The sequence below is a fragment of the Sciurus vulgaris genome, assembly GCF_902686455.1.
Source record: "Sciurus vulgaris genome assembly, chromosome: 7".
NCBI classification, from domain to species: Eukaryota; Metazoa; Chordata; class Mammalia; order Rodentia; family Sciuridae; genus Sciurus; species Sciurus vulgaris.
This window is the reverse complement of record NC_136467.1, coordinates 1,503,940-1,525,339: the sequence shown is the minus strand read 5'-3', so window position 1 is coordinate 1,525,339 and position 21,400 is coordinate 1,503,940. Positions and strand designations below refer to the sequence as shown.

Here is a 21,400-nt window from a genome sequence, read left to right as displayed (position 1 = left end):
CCGGGACTCACTGTGGGGCACCGGGGCAGGCACATAAACAAACACATCATCAGGCTGGCCCCCAGACCCGTGGGCGCTTGACAATGAAGCCACGGGCCTGCTCTGCTGTGGGGTGGGAGGGCGTAGCCCACGACACCCGTGCTCGGGCCCTGGTGTTCCAGCACAAGCGCTCAAGCCTTCACCCAGGGCCTGGGGAGCTCTACCAGTCACGCCCAGGCAGGCCCAGGCTTCGTAGTGCCCAGGACAGGGGCTACAGCAACCAGTGAGCACCACCTGGCGCCCCCACCGGCCTCCCTGTGCCAGCCTGTGGGACATGGGCTCCATAACCCACGAGTAGCCTTCCCTCGCCTCTGCCTTCTCCTTCCTGATGTGCTGCTGCAGGTGCTGTCCTGGAGGTCACTCTGACTGTGACAGAGAGCAGCAGGGGTGAGACCTGATGTGGGCTGTCGCAGGCCTGCCGCTGTGGGCAGCTGATGGTGGTGGGAGGAGGGGTCGGGCTGCAGCGCTGGTAGTCCCTGGACCTGCAGATGGCTGCGCAGTCCTGAGGTGTGAACCCGGGTTTCCTGCAGCCTCCTCATGACACTGTGCCAGGGGCAGCCCACCCCATGGGATCCCCCTCCTCAGCTGCCTTTCCTCAGCCATAACATGGCATGTTTCAGGCACCACATGCTGGACAGAGGTCACAGAGCCAACAGCCGAGTGGCAGGATGTTCGGCAGACTTTCTCTGCGAAGCTCTACTGCCAGCTTTCAGCAGCCTTAGCAGCTTCAGAGAATGCGCTAGCTCAGAACACCCAGCACTCAGGTTAACTACAGAGAGTGCGCTAGCTCAGAACACCCAGCACTCAGGTTAAGTACAGAGAGTGCTCTAGCTCAGAACACCCAGCACTCAGGTTAACTACAGAGAGTGCTCTAGCTCAGAACACCCAGCACTCAGGTTAACTACAGAGAGTGCGCTAGCTCAGAACACCCAGCACTCAGGTTAACTACAGAGAGTGCGCTAGCTCAGAACACCCAGCACTCAGGTTAAGTACAGAGAGTGCTCTAGCTCAGAACACCCAGCACTCAGGTTAAGTACAGAGAGTGCTCTAGCTCAGAACACCCAGCACTCAGGTTAACTACAGAGAGTGCGCTAGCTCAGAACACCCAGCACTCAGGTTAACTACAGAGAGTGCGCTAGCTCAGAACACCCAGCACTCAGGTTAACTACAGAGAACCTCCCCCTGCCTTGGGACTGAAATGACTGGAGAGGACCTGGAATGTGGGGTCTGGAAGAACACAGCCTCTAGCACAAAGACAGCCCTGCGATCTGAAGTGCCTCCTCCCAGGTCATTAACTGTGGAGAGGAGAGGTCAAAGTTCAGAGGAGGACAGGGGACAGGGCGGGGCATGAGGGAGGAGCAAACTCTCTTAGAGAAAGTGACCCTGTACGCTTCGACCATGTGCATTCGCTTGGCGTAGACCTGGCTTCCTTTATGGACCTGGATGGAAAACACACTTCCTGTCCTGGAAGGGCTCCAGTCTCACCTCCGTGTTGAGACCCAGAGTCAGTCTCACCTCTGTGTTGAGGTTCACCCAGAGCCAGTCTCACCTCCATGTTGAGGTCCACCCAGAGTCAGTCTCACCTCCGTGTTGAGACCCAGAGTCAGTCTCACCTCCGTGTTGAGGTTCACCCAGGGTCAGTCTCACCTCCGTGTTGAGGTCCTCCCAGAGTCAGTCTCACCTCCGTGTTGAGGTTCACCCAGAGTCAGTCTCACCTCCGTGTTGAGGTCCTCCCAGAGCCAGTCTTACGCCCTCTTGACGAGCCAAGCAGTTGTCTGGCTCCACTTCTTGGCCCCAGGGTGTCGTCTAGATGCACAGAAAACAGCTAGCATAGTCCTGAAGCCACCTCCAGACCATGCCAGACCTGTGCTGCTGTGAGGCCCACCCTGGTGAGTGGTCTGAACCCGCTGTGGCCTGCTGATGTCCCACTGCGAGGGAAAGGGACCCAACGATGCAGCTATTTATTAAGGTATTTCCTTATCCAAAATGAATGTAGATTTTGCACTGAAAATAATTAGAACTGGGAATTGTTCTTAAAATGCAGAAATTCTGGAAATTATCTGGCAGGCATTCAGTTCCACCGCTGGGCTGACCGCAGTCCCTGGTTCAGGAAAGCATTTCACCACAGGATGCTTCTGCTCTCATCCCTCGTTTGTTTCAGCAGGAAAACTCAGTCCTAATCTGCTGGAGCTTGCAGGAATGTTGCTGCTCTCTCCCCTCTGGGCTCCCCGGTGGACCCTGACACTCGCAGGAGCGCCAGCCCCGAGGACGGCCCTCGACTACAGAAACCAGTTCCGGGAGCACCCGTGCTGCTCCCTCCAACAGCTCCTGCTCTGCCGTGTTGCTGGCTCGGTGTTCGTGTCTGAGTTTCTGAGTGCTGGTCACTGCAGGGGTTTGGGCACTTGCACCCCCTGGGATGCGATTGCTACTGATGAGATTTCCCTAGTGATCCCCAGCAGACTCCATGGCCGTAGGGGACAGCGAGATCTGTCCAAGTCTGTTGGACACAGGAGAAGAGAAGTGTGGAGGGTCAGGAGGGAGCTGGGAAGCCCCCCCAAGGCCCATCCTGGAACCAGTGAGAGGAGACTCCCACGTCTACTCGCTTTCCACCGCACTTAGGAAGCGCAGGGGCTGCCAGGAGAGGGCCTGTTCTTCATCCGTGTTCTGAGAGTTGAGGCAGACATGTCCTTATGTGCAGTCAGATGCAGGCTAAGGAGCTCTAAGCGTGACTTCCAGTGGACATTCCATTCGCTGTGGAGTGGAAGCTTAGTGATATTATGACAGCAATAAATGAATTTTTAGAGGTTTGTGATTTTGTGTGTGTGTGTGTGTGTGTGTGTCTGTATAAAATCTTGCTAAGCTTCATATTCTCAAACCTGTCACAGAAGACATGAGGTGGCAATACTGCAGAGCAAACCACTGATGGTAGAAATACGTGAGCCAGGCGTTAGGAAAGTTCCTCTTCCACTTGAAAGCATTCCTTAAGCTGCAGATGTGGGGAAAGGGGGATAAGAAATTGTCTGTGCCGACCCCTGGGCAGCCGCGGGGCTTGCTGGGCCCCCTGTGGGCATGTCTGATGCCTTGGCCCCACAGGAGCATCGCTGGCTCTTCCCTCCTGGTCCTCACGGAACTGATGCAGGGGGCTGAGGGGCAGTGGCCACCAGCTCTTTGGAGGAGGACAGCCACTCAGGGCCCTGCTGGGCAATGCTGATGGTCAGTCTCTGGCTGAGCAGCTCATGACACATCATCAGGCCTCAGGGAGGGTAGTGAAGACCAGACCTGGGCCCCGAGGACCTGGCCCTGCAGCCAAGCTGCCAACAGCATGGACACCAAGCCACTGATTCCATCCTGGTTGTCATTAGGTTTGTGGATAGTGTCGGCATGACTGTTGCTGCCCTCCTGGATCTGAAAAGGCTGCTCGCTGTCGCTGCATGCATGCTGGCCAGCGCTGGCTTCCCTCCTGAGTAAGGGAGGTCCCAGCACCAGGCCCTGGACTCAAGGCACACTGGCTCTGGGGTGTTCATCACAGCAAACTATGGGCTGGACATCCACTGGGTCCTCCAGATCAGAGCAGGAGAGCCCAGGCAGGCCACCCCCCGAGTCTGGAATTCTGCCACACCCTCAGTCAGGTGCACCAGGGCAGTGCAGCAGGCTGCTGAGAGGACAGAGAGAGTGCGGAGATGGCCCTGGACGGGTTTGCTGGGCAGGGCCCTCGGGATACCAGGACGGCTGCGAGGAGAGGGCAGTGGAGACGGGCGGGCAGCCAGCTCCCGGTCCCTCGTGGGCTCTTCCAAGCAGCGCCTCCCCTCCACGGTGGGTGGCGAGCAGATGCCATGCTCCTCCCTGCAGGGCCTCAGCTCCCACACTCCTCTGAGAGAGGGACTCACGTACGAGGCGCAGGGGCCGTGATGTCATCATCCTGAGCTCATTGTGATCCTGCCGTTGGCCGGTGACGAGTGCTGCTTCCTCAGGTGTTGACGTATGACATCAGAGAAGCATCAAGCATATTCAGCAGGTTTTATCTAGAGGTGATAACACAGGGTCTCCCGGGAGGGAGAAGGGGCCAAGCCAGTGCTCTAGAGTTCCAGAGAAGTGAGAGGCCCTGCGACCCTTACAGATCGGGGTCCCCTTTGTTCTGTTCTCTCCCGCCTTTTCTCTCCTTCCTGTCTACAGTGCCCAGGCCCAGGAGTTCCCGGTGACATAGCAAAAGGTGAGCTGCAGATGGCAGGGGGAGGCCAAAATGACCCTGGCAGGCAAGGGCTCAGGGGCATTCATTAGCAGCCCCTTGCCTGCAGTCCTTGACAAGGGCGGGTGAACTTGGTGATCAATGGGCCCCACGATCCTTGACATTCCATTCTCCCAGGGGCAGTCTCCAACTCCCAGAGGCAGATGGCTCTCATGGCCTCCATTTCCTCCATGTGACCTGATCCCCTATTCTACACTAACTGCCTGTCCCCAGTTCTGGCTTCAATCTGACCAGAAGCAGCAGCCCTGGCCAGCATGCAGCAGGATAGCTTTGCAGGTAGCCTCTGGCCGGGCCCCCAGCATGCACAGGAGAACCAGTGCCCTTTGAGACGATGGGCAGCTTGCTCTCCTTGCTCCCCTAGGCGGCGAGGCCTGTGGGAGCAGAGGGGTCCTTCAGGGACTAGGGCCTTCATCCTTTCTCTATCGTGTCTCCTCGGAGGCCTCCTGAGCCCCTGCAGGCTGCGGCTCCTCCACAGAGTTGGTCTCATCAGCGTGTCCTAGGGCATGAGCTCCTTGGGGGATACCACACGCCAGGCATGTGTAGTTTGGAATAGTGGGAAGGAGCTGAAATCTGGAAATGTATTTCTACAATAGGAAGAGCAGCCGGGAACTGGTGGAGCACAGGCACATGGTGGGAGACCCTGCCTCTCCTGCACCTCCTTCTAGAGTGGGCCCCTCTCACCTGTGCCACCTGGAGAGTTCCAGGTGAGTCGGGTCTGATGGGCTTCAGCTGAGACTTCGCTGGGACTCTGAATCAGTTTTCCTCACAGTGGTCATGAGCAGTGCATCCATCACAAAACGCCTAGAAGGTGCTCAGAAACGGACGCTCTGCCCTGCTCGGGGCTGTGAATTCTAAGCCATTGCCCTTGGGAGGACACACTGGCCGGGTTCTGGTTTGCGGGGAGACTTGTGTACCTGTTAAAGCCTGTGGTGATTTGGGGTCTTAAAATACAAGTGCCAGAAGAAACTTCCCTTCGGATCAGCTCTCCTCTGTGGCTAAGCTCACTTATAATGTTAGAACAGAAGGCAGAGCCGAATGGAAGGAGCGCTCAGATGCTCCTTGGAGGAAGTGGGGGACTCAGGACATGTCTTCTCACACTTCCGTGGCTACAGAAGTGCAAGGCATGAGCCTCTTACTAGAATGTTCCGGGGATTGAGCCAGAACTGGTGTTCAGGAGGCCCTTCGATCCTGGCCCTCCTACTGCATGGTTTCTCCTGAGCCAGCTTCCGAGGGCCCTTCCTGGTCCTCCCTGGACATGCACTGGCCTCAGCTGACCTCCTCTGGTCCTCCGCACTATCTGCAGTCTGCAGGGGGACATCGTGACACCTTCAGGGATCACACCTGTCTGCCCTGCTCCACGTCTTCCAAGGCTCCCAGCTTTCCTCAGATGAGCCCAAACTCCTGTCTGTGACTCACAGGGCCCTGGACGTCTTGAGAGGTGCCTCATGTCGGCAGGTCACTTCCTGTGTTCTCTGTCCCTACTGTGGTCCAGACGGCTGGCTTCCTGACAGCAGCTGGGAAGAACCAGTGCCTCGGTGCCCGTGGCTCCCTGTCCACGGCAGTGTCCAGGCTGTTCACAGGGCGTCTCCCCTTCACTGTGCCTCGCTGCTAAGGAGACTCCATGCTGTCCGAGGCCACCCCACCCTGCCAGGACAGGGTCTGGAGCAGTGGGGACCTGGGGGGTTGTTGGCAGGTCACCCTGGACTCCACGTGTGAGGAGAACCCAGCACATGCTGGTTACTGGACGCGGCACCGTGTCCTCCACCCCACGACGGTGGCCTGTCACCAGTTATACACCAATGAGTCTCAGTCGCCATGTCTCTCTTCCTGTCTCTCAAATGTGGATGTGCTTATTGGTTTGCCGGTTTGTCAGGGGCACAGGCGCCACCCCTCTGCCCTCTACTCTGGCACCGTCCTCCTCAGTCTCGTCTGCTGGCTTTCTGTGCAGCCAGCCTTGCTGGGTCTTCTCTGTCTGGAGGGCCTGTGCAGGGAGGACGGTTCAGGCTGTCCTGCACAGTAAGGCTGAGGGGCTGCCACCATGCCCACCCAGTCCTGCATGCTGGTGTCAGGCACGGTGGGGAACTCACAGGAAGGAAAGACCCCAAAGAGGGGCCATCTCTCGATCCGGAACTCAGGGTGGCGGGGAGGTCTCCGATGTGGAGGGGCAGAGAGGGTTAGGGAATTCCACGTGGGGTGAGCAAGACTGGTACTTACATGGTTTTTGTGTGTGTGGTACGTTGTGGAATTTTAACCTTTAGATGAACTGAATCGCTGAATCATCCTGGACCCTGGGAATCCGCATGTATCAGCTCTGGGTTTGCTCGTGCTAACTCCCGTCCAGCTGATGCTCATGTGTAGCTCTGCTCCTAAGAGAAGCTCCAGAGCATCCCCTGCTTTCTGTTATGACCATGGTGCTGTGGCCACAGGAGGGTTCAGTGGTGCCACCAGCCCCCAGTCTTGCCACCTGGGTTGGAGCTCCAGCACGTGCAAAGCTTGGTGTGCTTCCTTTGTTAAACCTCGCTTGACTCGTGTGGGACAGGGACAGCAGCCATGGACTGCTGCGTCCATGACTGAGATACTGTGTGGATCTTAGTCTCATGTAATTCACTAAATGTCAGATATTGCATTCAATAATACCTGATTCGAAATTCTAAAAAATGCATATTTCAAAGCACCTATAAGCATTAAAATTAGCTAATTAACATTAAGGCAGCCCAACATTAGAATTTCCACACACAGAAACATTCCTTTCTATTGTGGAGAAAAATCTGTTAGCCTTTGTGAATTTTTTTTTTTTTTTTTTTTTCAGGTTGTCCTGGTGCCAAAAAGCATGAGTTTTTGACCAGCATCCTGGATGCGCTGTCTACAGACATGGTCCACGCCGTCTCCGACCCCTCCTCTCCGTCGAGCAGGTTCGCTGTGCTTCCCCGCAAGGCAGTGTGCTGGCAAGGAGCCCCAGGTGTTCAAGAGCACGGGGCTCAGATCACGGGAAGCAGCAGACCCTTGAGGCTGGGCCTCTACTACTTCCCGTCAGGAGGTAGTTGGGCTGAAGGAAGGAGCCCCTCCCAGACCACAGGCTGCTCGGCACGTTCTCTGTGCTGCCACAGGGGAAGAGGCCTGGCCTTTCTTTCCTTTCCAAGGGTCGCTGGGCTTGGGGCGGGCCCTACTCCTGATGGCCTCATGCCTCAGATCCCATTTTACAGCTATCGTTTGGGCTTTAAATCCCTGGAATTACGTGTACCACTTAAAACTCTCAAAATGTGATTCACTTACCGTGAAACTCGAAGCTCATGAAATTTGCCACCTCGCCAGTTTCCAAGTGTGGCTGAGTGGCAGCAGGCAGGAGGCCCCGTCACTCGGCTCAGAGCCCAGAGGGTCCCCTTGGTGTGCTGCAGGCTTGCCCGAGGGCTGGGAGCAAGTGCCGTTCGGTACCCCACAGGTGACATGGGAGGATGGAGGCTCCACGCGCATCGTTGCCACAGCAACCCTAGCACTGTCTGTTCCTCCTGGCAACCAGCAACAATGCATCTGTGTATTCTAAAGGAGTGTTTCCAGTGGAGAGTCTAATGCTGTATTGTCATGAATGTTGGACTTCTCCCTCTCCTGTCCTCAAGCCCTCAATGTTCCCAGCCACCCAGGTTGATGTTAGCCTTTGGTCTCTTAGCTGAAGGACCTCCATCTTCTCGTCTCTACTAAAGACGACTCCGGGAAGGCAACACTAACGGAAAAGGTCATGAATGGGTAGAAAATTGAATTTAATTAAGCCAAACATCACTGAGTTGCAACTTTACATCTCATGTTCTTGGAGGGAGGGTTCTCCCCGGAAGCTGCAGCTGAAGGCAGCGAGTGGCCTGCTCTCTGAGAAGTTCCTCTGCGAGTTGGGAGACCCGTCCACAGTGTCAGCAAACTGGATGGTTCCTGGCTGCATTCAGGAGCACAGCTCACTCACCTGGGGACGGTGGCGTGCAGAGCCCGTGGGAGGCTGGTGTGGGCATGCACAGCCACCTCCCGCGTGGGAAGTTGCCACCACCAGGTCTGACTCGGAGCCAGGCTTCAGGCAGCTTTTACCTATTCATTTCTTCTTCTTTTTTTAAGATATTTTTTAGTTGGCAGTGAACATTTATTTTATTTATTTATATGCAGTGCTGAGCATCGAACCCAGTGCCTTGCAGGTACTAGGCAAGTGCTCTGCTGCTTACCAACCCCAGCCCTACCTTCTCATTTCTTAAAATAGCAAACTGTTTTTAATCCAAGGGGTTGTCTACTTGCAACCTTAAGGAATTTTGCTGTGGATCCTTTGATGACCCTTTACGTGTCCATGCATTATATTACATGATTGGAGACTGATCACATTGAGAGGCCAGAGGTGACAGGAGGGTGTTAGTGGGCGCCCTGTCGTGCTGCCCAGGCCCTGGACCTTCTCTCCCTGAGCATGTGGCCAGGCACAGGCCTGATGTGCACACAATCACGGTGGCATTCGTGATCCTGAACCAACTTTAAAGCGTTTGCTGGTCAGCTTTTCTGTCTTGTCAGTGGGTCTCAGATGTAAGTGCAAACAGGGTGGACCCAGGGCGGAGGCCCTGGGGGGCTGGGTGGAGACGGGAAGCTTCTGCATCCAACAAGCCTCTTCCTTCCAGGCTCTCAGAACCAGACCCCAGCCACACCCTGGAGGAGAGGGTCGTGCACTGGTATTTCAAGCTGCTCGATAAAAACTCCAGCGGGGACATCGGCAAGAAGGAAATCAAACCCTTCAAGAGATTCCTTCGCAAGAAATCCAAGCCCAAAAAATGTGTGAAGAAGTTTGTGGAGTACTGCGATGTGAACAACAACAAGGCCCTCTCTGTGCAGGAGCTGACGGGCTGTCTGGGCGCCACCAAGGAGGAGGGCAGAGCCAGCACACGGAAGCGCCACAGTGAGCCTTGCCCCACATCCCCACGCCTGTGTCGGAGCATGATGTCCTGTTCACTTCCTGTGTGGAGTGCCAAGTTGTGTGTTGGAGCGTGATGTGTGTTCCCTTCCTTCTGTCTTCCCTGCGTGTCTGAGCGTGACATCTGTGTGTTCCCTTCCTGTCTGCCCTCCCTGCGTGTCTGAGTGTGATATCTGTGTGATTGCTGTCTGAGTCTGTGTGTTCACTTCCTAAGTTTTAAAGTCTGCATCTGGTACCATGTTTGAGAAACAGGACATAGTGCTTGCGGGCCACTGCTGTAGGAATCATAAACCTTGGGCAGCAGGCCAGCTGGTCAGGATCCGAGAGAGCAGGGTAGATGTTGTGAGCCGAGCATGGCTCTGGACTGAGCGTCTTGCTGTTCAGATCACAGGGCTCAACTTTCCAACCTTGTTTTGCCTTTCGAAGTTCAAAGTATGACTCAGGTGCTATTGGACATGGCTCACTGACCCAGAGCACAGGCTTCAACCAAATGTCCAGTCCAGTGGGTAGGCAGAACAACAGATCACCAGTATCCAGACTTACTCTTCCCTGCTGTGTGCTACCTCGGCCGTGTTATGCTGGCCACCGTTGTGGGTGGTGAGGTCATCAGTCTCCACTGCTTCACAGTGGGCAAGCATGCTCAGCGCATGAGGTCCCTGCCACTGTGCCTGGTCTTCTGCAGCTGCTGCCACAGGACCAGGCAGGTGCAGGCGGGGCACCGTCTCAGCCCCCAGCGGCTGGGGTCCTTGTCCACACCAGTGCGCCTGCACCCTACAGACATCCCTTAGCACCTGTCCTTGGCCATCGCTGCAGGAGCTGGACCCCACCTCACCTGCTTGTGCTGAGGAGACTCCGTCTGGGGCTCTGGGCTCTTCTCTGCTGACCCCGCCCGACTGCCTGTGGCCCAAGATGGGGCCTCTCCTCACCTCTTGCCTCACTCTCTTTGGCATTGGTTGCTGCTTAGGGTCCCAGGGAAGTGGAGGCCTAGTGCCGTTGTAGGAATAAAGCCCCCAACAAGGCCAGCCTCCAGAGTTGAGGGATCCCGGGAGGCTGGGCAGCGGTGGCCCCGCTGCGTGGTGGACTTGGGCCTGCGGAGTCCTTCCCTTCAGCCGCAGCAGTGCAGAGCCCCTGCCCAGGCTGAAGCTGGACGAGTTCCCGCCGTCAGCTGGTGTTCCACGACCAGAGCTGCTGCGTGGCAGAATTCAGGAGTCGGGGTCCCTCGGGGAGTCTCAAGCGGCTTCTGCAAGGACATGTCCCCCGAGGGCTCTCACCCCGTGGCCTACTGCCAGGTTTTCTCTTTTCCCTTTTCTTAGTGCTGAGGACTGAACCCAGGGGTGCTTACCCACTGCTCCCAGTCCAGAGAGGGGTGCTGCTGCTTCGCTGAAGCTGCCTCTGAACCGGTGATCCTCCTGCCTCAGTCTCCCGAGCCTCTGGCGTGCAGGCGCGGCCACCGCGCCCAGCTCTCCTGTCCTCACGGGGAAGCCAGTGGCTCTGTCCTGTGCGCCGTGGCACTGTGGGGACTGTCCTCGGAATGTGGGTCAGCTCAGCCTTGGCACTCGGGCGTCTCGGCACCAGCTCTCTGTGCCCACTGCAGGGCTAGCCTCTGGGGTCAGCGGGCTGCGGCACTCAGGCTGGCCATGGCACACTGGGGAGGCTTCTGCCCAGCAGGCCATCAGCACAGAAGGGTCACGTGTCCCCCAGCGTCGGGCATGCTCCTGCCATGGATCCCTCTGTGCGCAACACAATTCTGTTGTCTGCTCACAGAAGACGTTGGGGATGGTGGTGGACCCCAGGGGACAGGTGCTGGGTGGATCTCACTGTGTGTACAAAGAGAGAAGCGCATCAGATACAAAGCCACAGAGGCGCCGTGGTCTGGGCCAAATGCCAGGCGTGGAAAGGAGAGCATGTGTCCTTCCGGGGCTCGGGGCCCAGGCAGGTCCCGCCCAAGCTTGCAGCCCAGGGCGGAGAGAGGGACCAGACCCACGGCAGCAGCTCCAAGGCACCCGGTGCCTCCATCCTCTAGGTCAGCGCAAGCTCAGAGTGTCCACACCACCGGAGGTGCGGAGCCGACTGCTGCAGAGGTTCCCGGGAGCAGCCTCTGGACGGCACAGCACCCCAGGGAGAGCTGCTTCAGGATTCTGCAGCCGCTCAGCTGGGGTTGCCTTTGTGGAGAACCTGGACTGCCTGATGGTGCGGCGGAGCCTCTTCTGCCCCGGAGAGTGGACGCTGGAGGTGTCGCCTGCAGCCACCGCCTTGGGCCAGTGGCCAGGCCTGGACTCAGAGGTGCTGCCTCCTGGGTGTGCCGTCTAGCTCTGGAGCATGGCGTGGAGGACCCCTGACTGTCTTGGAGGGGGGACCAGGATGGAGCTTGGGAGGAGGGGTGTGCTGGTCCCCAAAGGCCTGGCTTGCTGAGGCTTGAGGAGTGAGTACAGAAAGGCCGAGCCTTGGCCAGCCTGAAGTTGGACGGGGCAGACCAGGAGAGCTGCCCAGGTGTCAGAGGGGAGGCAGAGGCAGGAGAGAAGCAGTGACGCAGAGAGTGGGCATGTAGACGGGCGGGGCTCGCACCTGGACCCCACAGCAGCCTCCTGAGCGCCGGCCTCCATCTGGTCAGAGCCCCGGCGGTGAGGACATCCCTGAGGGCCTGGCTCCCTGGAGGGAGAGCAAAGCCCGTTGCTCCTGTCAGTGCCGCAGGACGGCCCTCACTGGCCCTGCCCTGCGTGTCCCCAGCCTGTCACCAGCCTCTGCTGTCACTGGACCCTCCTGGTGTGGCTGGAACGCTCTCCACCAGCACCTGCTTGACTCTCGACCACCCCGGTCGGCTTCACGCCAGCCTGGCCCCGGGCAGAGGGCTCTCAGGAGTTGTCCACCCTGTATTGTACCTCAGACTCTCCTCCTGCACGCCGGACCCTCAGTGCTGTCCCTGTGCGTTCCACCCTTGGGCCCTGGGTCCACGGGGCCTGTGGCCCGGCCCCCAGAATGGTGCCTGACACCACAGAGTTGGAAAGGCAGCGAGAGGGAGAATGAGTCCCCTGGTCTCAGGCAGCAGGGCCTCGGGGGCACACCTGGAATCCCAGGGGGCTGTGCAGTGGGTCTAAAGCGCAGGGAACCAGATGGAGGCGGGGACTAGTGGCCTGTGCAGGGGACGGCACACCTAGCTGGCACCTCCAAGGGGCTGCAGCAGAGCCCCACTGCAGGGAGCAGGGGAGGCTTCTCAAACACACCTGCACCCTCCACGGGAGTCACTGTGGCCAGCCTGGTGGACAACTGGGAACTGCATGAAGCCCTTCCCGTACTGTGAGCATGGACGCTGTCCTGGCCCAAGTGCCCTACTCCATGATGGTCCTGCATCCATCTCTGCCCCAGGATAGTGCGTGTACGTGATTTTGAGGTGCACAGGGCCAAGAGGTCCGATTGCCATTGGAAGAGTCTGATTCTCTCAGATCCCATGATGAGGGGCACCCTGTCTTGGTGGGGAGGTGGGTGAGGCCTGTGTGCAGGCTTCCCCAGAGCAGGCTGCGGTGCCAGGCAGGGTGGGCAGGCATGTGTGTGAAAGGTAGTCTCCAGGAGCGGGCGCTCCTCGTGGTCAGCAAGGCCCCAGATGTCACAGCTGCAGATGCAGAACATCAAAGACAGTGTCGATACACCCAGGCCAAGGGCATCAGCCCACTGCCCCGGACTGGCTTCCGATGAATAAGCTGGGTTCCTGGGGCAGTGTTTGGAAGCTGGTGTGAACAGCTGGGTGTGATGTGGCCTGTCCCACGCAGGGCCTACCAGGACCCAGGAAGAACTGGGGTTTGGAGAGTGTGAAGAGCTGGCAGCAGCAGAGGGGTGGGGGGTCTTCAGAGGGGCCTCATTACAGCACCAACAGATGGAAGCCTGTCGTGCGAGCTGGCCGCCCTCGTGGGTCTGGCTGCAGCATAGTGACCACAGACTCTCCCTGGCTCAGGGTCACGCGCCTCCTCTGGTTCACAGCAGAGCAGTCTCGTGGGTCCGAGGGGACCAGGGCATCTGCTGCCGCTGAGGAGCTGGGAGGGTGTCCGCCCATCACAGGGAGGAGCGGGATGCAGAGGAGCCAGGTGTCCCTCTTGGTTTTCATTTCATCCAGTAGAAATGCTTCAGCTGAGGGACAGACTGGCCAGATGCAGACACGCAGCTGTTCTGTTGCTCGTGTGCTGCTGACTCCCAGGGACGTGGAGAGGTCGAGGCCAGCGTGCAGGCAGACGTATGCAGGCATGCAGGTCTGCATGCAGGTGCACAGGGGTGTCCTCTGGCAATGGGATCATGTACCTGCACTTTCTAAATTAGCCACATTGATTTGAAGCAATGACAAATGATTTTACATTTAAATTAGTGCAGTGAAGACACATTGGAAAGCTTGATCTAAACGATCACTATTATTAAAAAATAGAAGAAAGAAATAATTGTCTGAAAGTGGTGCTACCAGGGTGGCTGGGACTGGTCCCACCTCGCAGTGCCAGAGCTGTACCACCCCGGATGTCCTGCACCCATGCGGGTGGCGGGAGACATGTCCCTCTCCCTCCTTGGTGGTCTCCCTGGATCCCGTGTTTATCAGCGTGGCCGTGCTGGATATTTATTTTGCTAATTTGCATTCTGTTCCGTTGAGATCCACTAATAACATTTTTCTCCTCTCTTCCTGTGTTTTGCATGGTGTTTTCCCTAACCCGTCTTGAATGGAATGTCCTGCCAGAGGTTATGAAATTCCTACTCTTTCCATCAAGGGAGCAAGCTTTTTTCTTACACCTACAGATATTAACTTTTTTTACTGTCATTTCCCTTTACCTATATCTACCTCAAATTACAAGTCATAAAACAAAGCCAAAAAAGAAAAAAGAACAGACCGTTGCTGAATAGCTGCACTGGCCCAGAAGAGAGTGAAAGAATCACTGTAGTACTCTTTGGATTTGAATCCTTTTTTTTTTTTTTTTCTCAGCTATCTATCCATCTACCTATTTATCTGTCAATCAACCCATCTATTTTTGTGGTCCTGGGAGTAGAACCCAAGAACTCACTGAGCTACATTTCCAGCCCTCCTCTTTAATTTTTTATTTTGAGACAGGGTCATGCTTAGTTGTTGAGACTGGCCTTTCATCCTCCTGCCTCAGCCGCCACAGTTGCTAGGATTTTAGGTGTGGCCACTGCACCATGCATTTTTTTTTTTTTTTTTTCTAAAGTAGTCATTTCAGGCAAATAAAGCAGAAAAGTATCAGTGGTTATCCTAATACTTAGGTCATTAAAACCTGCAAGTGAGAAAAAGAAAACTCCTAATTGTTTAATGTTTGCAGTTTGCTACATGCATTTGCCTCTTACCCTTTCACACTGGTTTCTATTTGCCTCAGCATGGCAAGGAAGATAGAGTAGGAAAATAGAATAATCTCATTTTTTCCCGCTCATTTTAGTAGATATAAATCAACCATTAATCAAGGCATTTGGTGGACAAACATTACCTTTCATCTGTTGGTGAATTGAAGGCACTTTACTCCCTAAGTGCCCCTGTCCTGGACGTTGCCAAAATAAGTCAGTAAAATCAACAAGCCACACACCCTGCAGAGCTCACGCTGGAACCAAGGGGACCTGTGGGGACAGGAAGCACCCAGCCTTGAGTTGTCCAGGAGACTCCAGCCGGCGCTCTGAGCAGGAGACCGTCTGGTGGGAAGGACACGTCCTGACTCCTGTTTAAAGGGATCCCTGGTTGCCACGTGGTGCAGGCCACGGGTGGGAAGGGCTGGGCGAGGAGGGGGGGGAGGGGGCTGTGGGGGTCCCGTCCCTGTGAGCAGGGGCGTGGACTGGAGGGCTGGGGTACAGTCAGGGTGTGTCCGGCTGACACACAGGACAGGGAAGGCCTGAGGGGTCAGCCTGAGGCTGGCTCCGGCGGTGTGTCCCGAGAGGCTCTGGAACAGGACCAGCTTGTCCTGGGAGCGGGGGACAGCAGGCGTGGAGGGGACAGAGAGTCCAGCCTGTCCTATTCCCTGAGAGTCAGGAATGCTTACACACCTAAGTGCGTCGAGTGTTGTTGGAGAGAATCTGACTGGGGCGGGCCGTCTGAAGGAGATGTGGGCCTGCATGCCCCTGGGCACCACCAGGGTGTACATGACTGGGCCCACCAGTGAGTGGCCGTAGATACGAAGAAGACGAGGCCTGAGTCCACCAGGAGGGCCGTGTTCCGTGTCAGGGAGGAGGAAGGAGAAAGGGCAAAGAAATTGGAGCGAGAGGCTGCCCTCCAGGTAGGAGGAAGCCAGGAGAGGGGGAGAGCCACCCCCAGAACCTGGGAAAATAAGAGGGTGGTGCCAGGTGGACCCGGAGGAGCACTGAGCAAAGGCAGGGATCAGGAAGGTGGAGGCAGGAGGACTAAACAGGAGGAGTTGCTGGGACACCCAGGAATGGATGCTCGGGGTGAGAGAAGGAAGGAAGGACCCTGGGTGTTACCGGGACCTGGGCAGTGAAGCCGGGGAGCGCGTGGCACAGCTCCCTGCAGCGTCAGCTGTACCCCAAGATTCAGGGAAAATCATTTTGAGACACACATGGTGGTTTTTACTGATTTTAACATGAAACCCAAAGATTTCAAAACCTTGTATGGCACCTGACTCGGGGCTTCATCCACAGAATCTAGGCTCCTCTGGGAATGTGTGGGAAAGTCCGAGAAGAAAGTTCTCTGGGGTCAGTGGACTTGGCCAGGGATTCAGATAAATCAAACGTGCTTTCAAGTTGACCAGAGCATTTGTAGTCCATGCTTGAGAAGCAGCTCCACAGCCCGCTGCTGCTCCTGACCTGTGCTTGAGGCGTCCATGTTCTTCACGCACACAAGCCCGCCAGTCGGCAGTGCCCGCTGAGCAGATGGCCCCCAGCTTACCTGGCGCCCAGTGACGCCTTCCCTTGGTAACTGTCTTTTTCCCCCGACAGCCCCCAGAGGCAGCGCCGAGGGCTCGCCTCCTAGGCAGGTAAGTGTGTCTCCGTCGGAGCCTTAATGATCTGCTGGACCACTCACAGAATGCGGAGATGCAGGGAGGAGGACCCGCCCAGGGAAGAAGCCTCACAGGGGGGCCTGTCCCTGAGGCCACCCCACCGCTCGCCCGTCTGTCAAAATTGCTGCCTGAAACCACCGATTTGCTGAATCACTTCACAGATTTTGCCCTCTTTTTATCATTTGAAATTTTAAGTATTTTAAGGATGATTTCTGAGTCTTGTTGAGTGGAGGTGGCTGTTTTCTAAGCTGTTGTCTGGGTGCTTGAAGTCCATCTCTTGCATTTAAGCAGCGGGTAGGTGAGGAGACTCGCGTTCATGTCACGCACCTTTCCCCTGGAGAGTCTGAGGCTGCGGGCGCTGAGCCCCCAGAGGGGTTCCTGACTTCCTGCCTGTGTGTTCATAAGCATGTTCTGTGTTTCTGATCTGCACGTGGATGGTGCCGGTAAAGGCTGCCATCAGGTGTCCTCTCTCCAGCACCCGGACACACTCTGCACAGAGACCATTTTCCAGCAGACACTTGTCCCTCCCTGGAAGCCAGGCGAGTCTCTCCTCTGTGCTGTTGCCCCTGCCTGATGTCAGCAGGGCACCTCAGCCAGCCTCTGGGCTCGCCCTGGGTTGTAAGTGGAGACCTCCAGACACACATCTTGGTTGTCATTTAAAATCGTTTCTTCAGGAAACGCTCGTGATTTGTTCAGCAAACGTTCATGGTTTTAACTTTAAATCCCAATGCACACCACTTGGGAACCAGGCTGTTGTGAAAGCAGGTGTCCGGCCGAGCCCCAGGCTCCCCAGGGTGGTCTTCATTAGACAATAGCACCATCGGACACAGCCTCACTCTTCAGCTCTGTCCCAGGGGAAGCAGCCAGAGCAGCGTCCCTAGTTTTCCTGGTCCCTGAAGGGGTAGCCTGGCTGGTCTTGTGCAGGCACCATCCTGGCAGTAAGGGCTGGCCCTTGCTGGGTGACACCATAGCTGAAGTCCATCAGTACATCTTTGAGGAATAGAGTGGTACCCGCCACCAAAGGCCCATCACTTGGTGAATTACCAGAGGCAAGGCGTCAAGGCAGGGTGATGGGCAGACGCTCAGAGCTAATGTTCAATCACAACGCCAACTCCCCTGGTGTGTCGGAGCTGCGGCCGACCTAGGAAGCAGCCACAGAGCATGCCTCCTTAGCAGTTCTCTCTGATGGCTGGTGAAATGTGCCCGGGGCTGTCGTTACTGTATGACTAGTCAAGCAAACCTGTCCTCGGCTCAGTGTAGGAGTTCAGTTCTCTCTTCTCACCTCCCCTCAGATCTTTATCATGGGGAACATAAGCCAACCCAGAAGTTGCCTAGACTTAAAGTTTAATAATCCTAGATAATTCGACAGAAAGACGGGGTGGACCTGATCCTGCAGGGATGCCTGCCTCGAGACAGCCCAGGCCTCCTGCCTTCCCCTGCTCCTCAGTTACCATAACAGGAAGTCTGGTGCTGATGGAGCGAGGATACCCACACCAAAACCTTTTTAAGGTGTATTTTTTGAAAAGATGAAAAGGAAAATTAAAAAGCTACTGCACCTTTATCCTCGTTGAAGCAAAAATTAGATTATAAAAACCGTGTCTGTGTAATGAATGGAAGGGAACCAGAAAGTCTGCAGAACATGAAGGTAGAGTTCACTCAAAATGCCTCAAGTCAATGCGAGTTTGTCTCGACTGACGTTTTTCCCTGGGCCTTCTGGTTGTCTCAGGACGGGCAGGGGTGCTGGCCGTCCAGGACGCTCTCAACCCTCCCCACGTCCACTCTTCCCACGTCCTGTGGCCAGTCATCTCTCTCCGAGGCAGGATGTGCCCTCTTCAATGTCTCCCCCTCTCCTCTCTTCCAGCCCAGGAAGCAAGGATGAGCGGCGGACCTTCCACGGCGGCTTCCAGACATGTGGGAATCTCCCTCACCAAAGAGCAACTCAACAGCAGACACACATAGTATTTGCACTTTGTACTTTAAATGTAAATCACTTTGTAGAAATGACATATTTAAACAGACTGTTTGGACCTGTGAAACGGGAGGCTGGCTCTGGAAAAGTACTCACGCTGTACGCATGCCCCTCCACCCCGGACGCCTGAGCCTGGTGGAGAGGAGTCTGGAGGAGGCGCGGAGCTCCTGCTCTGCCCATGTTACCCTCTGGGCCCTTTGCAGCTCCACACTCTTGTCCCTGGCTGGGGCTCCATAGAAGTTCCGCTGTAACTGGGAGTTTGCAGGTCTTGCATTACTGTGCTCGGACTGGCTGTTTCTCGGGACCCCGTTGGTTTCTTTGACTTTGCTTTCCAGAGGCCTCTCGCACACCACGAGCCAGGTAACCAGGAAGGACCGCAGTAATGGCTGGGCGCCCAGGGAGAGCGCTCAGCTGTCTTCACCTCCCCTTTCAAGCTTCTGTGTGACTTTGCCCTGGGCTCAGAGAAGTCTTGCCCTTGAGTCTAGGCAGGCAGCCGAGAGGGGCCCTCCTTCAGAAGTGGACCCAGTGCTGGTGATTGGCCTGCTTCTGCAGCCTGCTTCTCTGTCTTGAGGGCCCCTGGAAGGGAAAGCTGCCCCTGGTCAATGACCAACATTCTCCCAGGGAAGGCATGACAGCTCAGGTGTGGGCAGGGTGTGGACTTGGCCCCAAGAAAGACTGCAGGTGTCCCGCTCCTCACACTGCTGAAGCCTCCAGGCAGGGGGCCTGGCCAATGGGAGTCCACCTGAGGGTGCTGGACAGGAGGGCCGGCAACTGAGTGCCCACTGTGAGCACCCAGCCATCCCCTGGCCCCATGGACAGCTGCCACCCGCAGACCCGGCCTGAAGCAGGGGGTGTGAGGGCCAGCCAGATCCGACTTCTGTTGGAGAGGCCCTCGTGGCCTTGCCCAACCCGTGTCCGGTGCAGTCAAGACCCTGAGAGTGTGTGGAGGCCTCACGAGGCCTGTGCTCATTAAAACTGTGCAAAGGTAAAGAACGAGCCTGGGTCCCGAGCCAGCTCAACGCATGCAACGTGGTCTAAGAAACAGCGATGAGCCTCCTTGCTTTTGGATACTCTTATATTGCTGAACTTCGAAATTAATCATTTTTCATAGATTAAAATAAACAGGTGATCTAACTGCCTTGAGTCTTTTCTTTCTGAACACGAAGTTCATACCTCCTGAGTGTGAGGGTGTATGCTGAGCGGAGGCCACAGCAGGGATTCCACCTTGATCCCTGGCCTGTCCTCCCACGTTCCCCCTCCGCAGCTCAGGGGTGCTGCCAGGTACCCCGGAGGCCCTGTGGCAGTGTGGATGCCCAGGGCCTGCCACCAAGGTGTGCGGATCTGTCAGCTCCAGGGGAGTCCAGGCTCAGGAGGGGGAGCAGCCCGCCTGGTACCCTCCCTGTGCCAGGAAACGCGGGGACCACAGGAAAGGCTCCCTTGTGCTGATGACATCCAGGGCGTTGACATCACACAGCCAGAAACCTGGAGGGTGGCGTTTACCTTGCAGCGCCCACCTCTCCCCATGTTTCTCTGGGACCTGCTGTGGCTTCTTAATGCTCTCGCCTGCTCCTGGAGCCTCTGCTGCCTCCTGGTTGAGGCCCTTCCACCCTGGAGTGCCCTCCCAGGTCAGAGAGGAGTGGCCTTTTAACAGCCTGCACAGTGGTGCTCAGTCGTGGAAATTTTTCCCAGGGGGAAAGGGCAGGAGGAAGAGAGCCACAGACATGGTGGAGGAAGAGCTGGACGGGCTCTGCCACAGGGAGGGGAGAAAGAGCGGACTTGGACAGGCGGTCTCAAGGGTCACGGTTCAAGTCTCAGGTTCACCAAGGAAGTGTTGACGCCTTTCAGCTCACAGCAAGGAAGACCCCCCACTGTGATGAAAGGAGGCTATTTCCCTCAACCAGTCTGCTTCCATCATCTCAGCTGATAAAAGCTCTTTTCTCTATTCTCATTCTGATTGTGACCAGGAGAGCCACTTGGTGCTTTGGCCATTTCTCAGGGCCTTGAGACTTTCATACCTGAAGGACATGCCAAAGAACTGATTTTGTGTGTATGCTGAGCAGCCCAGGCTTCCTCTTTGCAGAGTAAGACATGAAGCCTGTGTTCCGTATTGTCAGTGAAATGTGACTTGACTGTGAAAAGGAAAATCATTCATGTAAATAAGGCCTGGGAAGGAAGACCTTTGACAGTCCCAGCAGGCCACCTCTGGGTGCTGAAAAGCCCCACAGATCAATGCCCGTGAGCACTCTTACTTGATCATAAGTCAGATGCATGTCCAATAATTACAAAGCTTTCTGTTGGGAATTTTCTCTTCTGAGTCAGACCGTGTGTGCTGATGAGGTGGACCTGGCCACCACTCATCTCCTCTGGCCACCTCTTTCAGCTTCCAAGGCTCTCTGCCAATATTCCTGAGTTTACAAAATCACAGGCGCCACCCCCTCTGCCCTCTACTCTGGCACCGTCCTCCTCAGTCTCGTCTGCTGGCTTTCTGTGCAGCCAGCCTTGCTGGGTCTTCTCTGTCTGGAGGGCCTGTGCAGGGAGGACGGTTCAGGCTGTCCTGCACAGTAAGGCTGAGGGGCTGCCACCATGCCCACCCAGTCCTGCATGCTGGTGTCAGGCACGGTGGGGAACTCACAGGAAGGAAAGACCCCAAAGAGGGGCCATCTCTCGATCCGGAACTCAGGGTGGCGGGGAGGTCTCCGATGTGGAGGGGCAGAGAGGGTTAGGGAATTCCACGTGGGGTGAGCAAGACTGGTACTTACATGGTTTTTGTGTGTGTGGTACGTTGTGGAATTTTAACCTTTAGATGAACTGAATCGCTGAATCATCCTGGACCCTGGGAATCCGCATGTATCAGCTCTGGGTTTGCTCGTGCTAACTCCCGTCCAGCTGATGCTCATGTGTAGCTCTGCTCCTAAGAGAAGCTCCAGAGCATCCCCTGCTTTCTGTTATGACCATGGTGCTGTGGCCACAGGAGGGTTCAGTGGTGCCACCAGCCCCAGTCTTGCCACCTGGGTTGGAGCTCCAGCACGTGCAAAGCTTGGTGTGCTTCCTTTGTTAAACCTCGCTTGACTCGTGTGGGACAGGGACAGCAGCCATGGACTGCTGCGTCCATGACTGAGATACTGTGTGGATCTTAGTCTCATGTAATTCACTAAATGTCAGATATTGCATTCAATAATACCTGATTCGAAATTCTAAAAAATGCATATTTCAAAGCACCTATAAGCATTAAAATTAGC

The 21,400-nt window shown here is 56.1% G+C and overlaps 1 protein-coding gene across 1 annotated transcript in view; it reads left to right on the top strand.

Moving 5' to 3' along the window:
* SMOC2 (SPARC related modular calcium binding 2) overlaps positions 1 to 19,277 on the top strand; it is a 155,688-nt gene extending 136,411 nt beyond the window's left edge. The window contains 4 exon segments of the mRNA XM_079146203.1: positions 7,095 to 7,197; positions 8,923 to 9,197; positions 16,131 to 16,168; positions 18,054 to 19,277. Coding sequence (XP_079002329.1) covers positions 7,095 to 7,197; positions 8,923 to 9,197; positions 16,131 to 16,168; positions 18,054 to 18,071 — 434 coding nt within the window. The 3' untranslated portion in view covers positions 18,072 to 19,277.
* Positions 19,278 to 21,400: the final 2,123 nt, after the last annotated feature.